This window comes from Molossus molossus, unplaced genomic scaffold, assembly GCF_014108415.1.
Source record: "Molossus molossus isolate mMolMol1 unplaced genomic scaffold, mMolMol1.p scaffold_m16_p_5, whole genome shotgun sequence".
Lineage (NCBI taxonomy): Eukaryota > Metazoa > Chordata > Mammalia > Chiroptera > Molossidae > Molossus > Molossus molossus.
This window is the reverse complement of record NW_023425388.1, coordinates 6789980-6795918: the sequence shown is the minus strand read 5'-3', so window position 1 is coordinate 6795918 and position 5939 is coordinate 6789980. Positions and strand designations below refer to the sequence as shown.

The 5939-nt window shown below is 54.3% G+C and overlaps 1 protein-coding gene across 1 annotated transcript; it reads right to left on the bottom strand.

The window, feature by feature from the left end:
• Positions 1 to 593: 593 nt before the first annotated feature.
• Positions 594 to 3158, bottom strand: TFF1 (trefoil factor 1). Its single transcript, XM_036243776.1, has 3 exons — positions 3047 to 3158; positions 1143 to 1295; positions 594 to 791 (listed from the first exon to the last, which is right to left on the bottom strand). Exons 1-3 carry the CDS (start codon positions 3129 to 3131, stop codon positions 775 to 777), a joined length of 255 nt encoding a protein of 84 aa, XP_036099669.1. The 5' UTR covers positions 3132 to 3158; the 3' UTR covers positions 594 to 774.
• Positions 3159 to 5939: the final 2781 nt, after the last annotated feature.

The following is a 5939-nucleotide window of genomic DNA, read 5'->3' as shown; positions in this document are numbered from 1 at the left end:
CTCTCCTCAGTCTCCCGGCAACGCTGTGGGGCTGCGGCACCCAAGGCTGCTCAGTCTGCATCGCTGGCCCGGGTGCGCTTCTGTTCGATACCAGGGTATAGTTGGCAGGTGCATTTGTCTCCGTGTCCTTCCATTTTCCCTGTGTCAGTAATAAGGTGGCATGTGGCCTTCGTATTCCTCCCTTGGGGAGGGGTTCTTACTAAGCCCCACAGTGTTGTTCTTCAAGATGCCAACTCATGTCCCGCTCTGCCATTGGTTATTATTAACGCTGTCAGCCTCTGTGTGGGTTTTTGTTACTTGGCAGTGGACCATCCCCAATGAATTTTGCAAGAACGTCAGTAGAGTCTGGTGCCTGTATCTGACTGGACAAGGGTGTGGCTTGGAGTCGCTTCTTGAAGACTTTGCAATGAAGGGCCTTGTGCATGGACCCCGGCTGCTGACGGCTACTGAGTCAACTTCTACAACCCTGTTGTCACTCACCCTCGCACCCACCCCTCATATCGCGCCCGAGATAGTGTGAATTACTGTGTAACCATGACAAGAAACCAGAGGGGAAACACAGCCCTTCTCCTTGGAAGAAAGAAAAATCATCTTTATTTTTAAAAGCACTAGAAGCACAAAGTAGCACTCATCCCTTTTGCTTTTAGGTCATTTCTGAGCACGACAAATCGAAGCAGTCGATCCATGCGGTGAGCGGAGGCTCCGAGGCAGAAGCCCCGAGCGGCGGCCCGGGCGTCCACTCCGCGCCCAGACGCGGTTCCCCGGGGACAGCGGCTAAAACGAGCACTCCTCTAGAAGCGGGGGTGGGGGAGACACGGGTTAGTGAGAATGCGGCTGTTCTCTCGCGGCGAAGTAACTGCGGGGGACTTGGCGTGAAAGGTTCCATGGGAAGAGTCCAGAAAACATGGCTGTCCTCAGATCGGCCACTTCTCTCCCCCACCCCACGCCAGCATTTCCGTGCGGCCTTCCCGCCCCCAGACCTGCCTTCAGCGTGATTCAGGCTAAGCCCCCTCTCCACGGCCACCCTGTGGTCCCCGTCCTGGGTCAAAACACAGCGAGCCAAGCGCATCCGAGCCCCGCGGTCCCAGGCGGCTGTCTCACTCACTACCCCGCCAGCGCCCACAGCGCTGTCATGGACGTACCTTCTGGGAGGTCATCGACCTTCGAAGGGTAGAAGCACCACGGGTGCCCGGGGACGGTGCTGTCAAAGCAGCAGCCCTTTGCTGCGCACTGGGAAGGCGTGACGCCCGGAAAACCGCAGTTCTTCCTCTGGCTCGGGGCCACTGTGCACGTCTCTGGAAGCGCACGGGGCAGGAGGCAAAGGGCGGTCATGAACTGCACTCCTCACCGTTCTCGTCACACTCCAGTCCCACTTCATTCTCCAGTGAAATCAGCGACCAACGGGCGCGGCTGATGTAGACCCAGGGCTCGGGTCCTGAGAGGGAGACCCTGTCCTCCTTTCCTGGCCTGAACACGTGACCTCGGGGAAAATGCAAGGTGCCCGGCATCTGTAAACCTTGTACCTCCCTGGACAGTTTATTCGTTCACTCGTTAATTTCAACTAATGATGATTAAACGTATTTACTCAATCAATGTATATCTGTTGAGCACCATCTGTGTGCTAGAAACAGGGGCTGCTGGCACAGCAAAAACAGACAACCCAGGTCCCTCCGAAATCGAGTTCATGCCGGGCTCTGTGCCAGGTGGTGGGGACCCAGAAATTAAAAATACACACTCGTTAAGAAACCAAAAGTCAAATGGAGGAGAAAGCCAAGTACATGTAGAAAACGGCACTGTGCGGCCGTCCCAGTGTGTCCAGGGACGACAGGGCTGGGCAGAGCAAGGAGCACTTCCTGTAGGAGGAGGCTGACCACATGAGGAGGAAGCAAGCATGTTCCAAGCCGAGGGAGCCGCAGGTTCAGGGGCAGTGAAGGGAGGGAGCAAGCTGTGTTTGAGGCAGAGGAAGTCCGATCGCAGGTACAACGCAGAGGTGGGGAGGGTGGTCTGAGCGAGCCAGGCTGAAGGTAAGGCACATGGTTTCAGTCTGAGAACAACAGCTTTCGCCAGAGGAGTGAAGAAATGGCAACTCCCACAAGGTCTGGAGGCAAGATCCGCAGGATCCGCACTCGGGGCCGAGGCTCTGGGAAGGCGAGCTCGGCGGGCTGGGGCAGTAATGGAAGACGAGCCTGGAACCCCTTCCCTGTCTCTGCCTTGGGCTTGGGAGCATCAGCAGCAAAGGGACAGAGCGGGAAGGAGCCTGAACAGAGGAGGGAGGAGAATCAGAGACAGGTGGACAGAGCCAGGGCAGAGGTGGCCACAGCTGGCCTTGACCTGGGGCATCTGACTCTGTGCAAGACAGACCCTCCAAAGACAGGCGGATGGGGGACACCCTTCAAGACCGAGGTGAAACCCAGCAGAGCGTCCCAGCATTAACAAGTCATGTTTGTTTAGCATTTTGTAGTTTGCCAAGCACTTTCCACAAACGTCGTCACCCCGAATTTTCTTGACACCCCTCTAAGACAGGCAATTGATCACACTCTGAAGATAAAGCCCCTGAGACACTAACAAGCTCAAAGGAAGCAATAGTGCCCTCTCCCATGGGCTGAATGGATGGAACGTTAACCCAAGGGACAGGTGGTTCGGGCCCTGCCGAGCATGGGGCCCAGGAGAGCCCACACTCCTGCCGACGAGGTCCTCGGGGTGCCACCCATGGAGAAGGCACGGGGACATCTGCGTGGACTTTGAGTGGGTCCACTCCCCGGGGGAGAGTTGGCTGGGACATTTAGGACTCTATTCCTAGACCTGCATCACAGCTTGCTCTTGACTTACGGTGTTCAGGAAGAGTACTCTAGCTGCAGGCCTGGGGGATAGCAGTTCTCAAAGGTGTCACTGGGCCCCCGCTGCTATCACCCCCTGCTTTGCCTCCTAAAACCTCTCAAAAGGCCTAAAACCATGCTTGGTTCAAAAATACACATCGTGAAGCAGAGACCCCCTCAAGGCCACCTCTCCGCGCCCAGGTGCCCACCAAGAAGCGAGGCCGCCTTACCGTCCTGGCCCTGGGCCAGGGTGCTGAGTGCCAGCCAGAAGACCAGGAGCAGGACACAGGTCACCTTGGGCTGCATGGCGGCCATGCTGTTCTCCTGCGCTTCCCAGGAGACTCTCCGTCGGGGGTGAGAGCCTGCCTGAGGCCTTGATTTTAAGCCCAGGCTCTGTTTGCCGAGAGAGTGTTAGATAACATTTGCCTAAGGAGGGTCTCACAGTCCTCCATGCCAAGTAATCTCCGCTGATTAAAAGGTGTTACCTAAACATGGGCCAGCCCCAGGGACGAGTTTGCTGATAGAGGTAACCCGCGTCCCGTGGTCATCTTGCTGAGGGATTGGAGGTTCAGAACGTCTCGCTCTTATCCCTGGGAGTCTCCTCGGTCATGACCCGGTCCGGGTCCCAACTGTACTGGCCAATATCAACAGTACACTCACTGGAAAGTGATTCATGGTGAGAGACGGCCCCCGAAAGGCCCAGTTGTGTTAACAATGGCTCACGGGGTCCCTGCCACCCAATTCAAGGGGAGGAGGAGGAACAGAGAGGGCCTGCCCGCCCGGCCTCGTCCTTTCGTGTGGGTGCACAGCCATTTCAACTACTCTGAGGACCCAAGTCCAGGGAGGGGGAGCTGCACCAGGTGGCGAGTTGGCTCCATGAGGGCCGTTCGGTTAGAGGGGCAGGGACGGAGGGTCTGGGTCTGTCCACGCCCTCCCTCTGAACCCGCAGCTGCTGGCAGCGCGCTGTGAATCGGCAGAGTGTGTAGTCCAGGCGTGGGATACATCACAATACATTTTAGGGCAAAGGAATTCACAAGGTCCAAGCAGCTCACCGGTCCTTGCACATGCCCAGAACCAGGGGCCGGCGGCCTGACGGAACGCGGCCTGTCTGCCCGGCGGCCCACACGCCTTGAGCCCGAGCGTCCAGGGTCCTGCTCACCCGAAGTGCACGTGTCCAGAAGCAAACAACACAAGTAGGAGCGTCTTTCTTACGATTAAAGAAGGAACCTCTGGAACTTGGGCTTCCCATCCCCAGGCCGCGGTCTTACGGGCGGAGTGCTGGTGTCCGAGAGGCTGGCGTCCCCATGGAAACCCGCTCTTGGGTCCAGGGACTCAGCCGTGACGACGGCCCTTCTGGCCTCTTTATACCAGTGAGCCAGCCGTCAGAGAAGGGACAGCGGCTAGGCAGCGGTTCTCAACCTGTGGGTCGCGACCCCCTTGGGGGTCAAACGGCCCTTTCACAGGGTCGCCTAAGACATAACAGTAGCAAAGTTACAGTTATGAAGTAGCAATGAAAATAATTTTATGGTTGGGGATCAGCACAACCTGAGGAACTGTATTCTTACCATTTATTTTTTGTCCTCACCCAAGGACATTTTTCCATTTTTTGTTCAGATAGAGTGGGAAGGAGAGAGAGAGAGAAACATCGAAGTGAAAGAGACACATCGAGTGGCTGCCTCCCATACGACCCAACCAGGGCCAGGGACAAACTGCAACCGAGGTACGTGCCCTTAGCGGGAACCAAACCCGGGTCTCTCTGGACCGCAGGCCGACGCTCTAACCACTGAGCCAAATCGACCAGGGCGAGGAACTGTATTAAGAGGTCGCGGCATTAGGAAGGTTGAGAAGCACTGCAGAGGGACTAGTCCGAGGTACCAAGGGAAATTGGATCGCTGCTACTGAATGAGGATGAGGAGGACAGTGCATGTAGTCCAGGGGATCACGGGGACTTCTGTGAGCACTTCTTACCCAGGGGTCCCTGTGGATGGAAAACTGAGGCACGTACCTCGGTTGCAGTTTGTCCCCGGCCCTGGTTGGGTCGTGTGGGAGGCAGCCACTCGATCAACATAAAACCACTTAAGGACTCGGATCCGATAGATGTCAAAGTTTGGGTCACTATCACCCCACCAGGCAAATAACCGCATCCTGCTGACATGGAAGCAGATATAATAGGGCATAAAATGGGAAGGCAGCCATGGCCCCAACTCTGACCTCTTGACCGACCACCAAAGCAGTTGCTATAGCAACCATGTTTTACGTAAATTAAAGAAAATAGCAATAAATACGTAACTGATGTCTGGAATGTTTAGGTATTTCTGAGCCTTGTAACAATGACAGAAACCATCGGAATGTGCATAGCACGTGTAGGGAGAGAGCAAATTTAACCAGGCAAACAACTGTAAGCTTTGGATATGAAATGCTTTTAACCTGTATTTGTGTATAGTATATACGATGAAGAAAGATTTAAAAACTTGAAGATCTAAGAAGCTCACACAAGTTGAATTTTAATTCCCTGAAGCTCCAATAGATAGAGGCAAAGGACATGAGCATCAGATTCTTAGAAGGCAACATGCAAGGACCTAAAATTATAGGAAAGATGAGAGAAAGTATTAGGAATCAAAGAAATAATTTTAAATAATAACAGTGTGTAAGCCAATCAAGTGTCAAATTCTGTTTAGCCCTGGCCTGTTTGGCTCAGTGGTTAGAGCGTCGGCCTGTGGTCCAGAGAGACCTGGGTTCGGTTCCCGCTAAGGGCATGTACTTCGGTTGCTGTTTTTCCCCAGCCCTGGTTGGGTTGTGAGGGTGGCAGCCACTCGATGTGTCCCTTTCATGTCGATGTTTCTCTCTCTCTCTCTCTCTCTCTCTCCCACTCTATCTGAACAAAATATCAAAAAAAAAAATGTTTAAAAAAAATTTCCATTTATTAATCAGTAGGTCCAGTGCTGCTGAGAGTCAGGGGTGACAGAACCCACTTCATAGTGGACATGGGCCCCCTTTGTGACAGTCAGTGTGGTGCTTTGGGACAAGGGTCTTAGAAAGGGTACACGCTCTGACCCCGTAAATCTACTTTGGGGGTGCCCTAAAGAAAGAATCTTAAACACAGAGAAATCATTTTGCATGAAG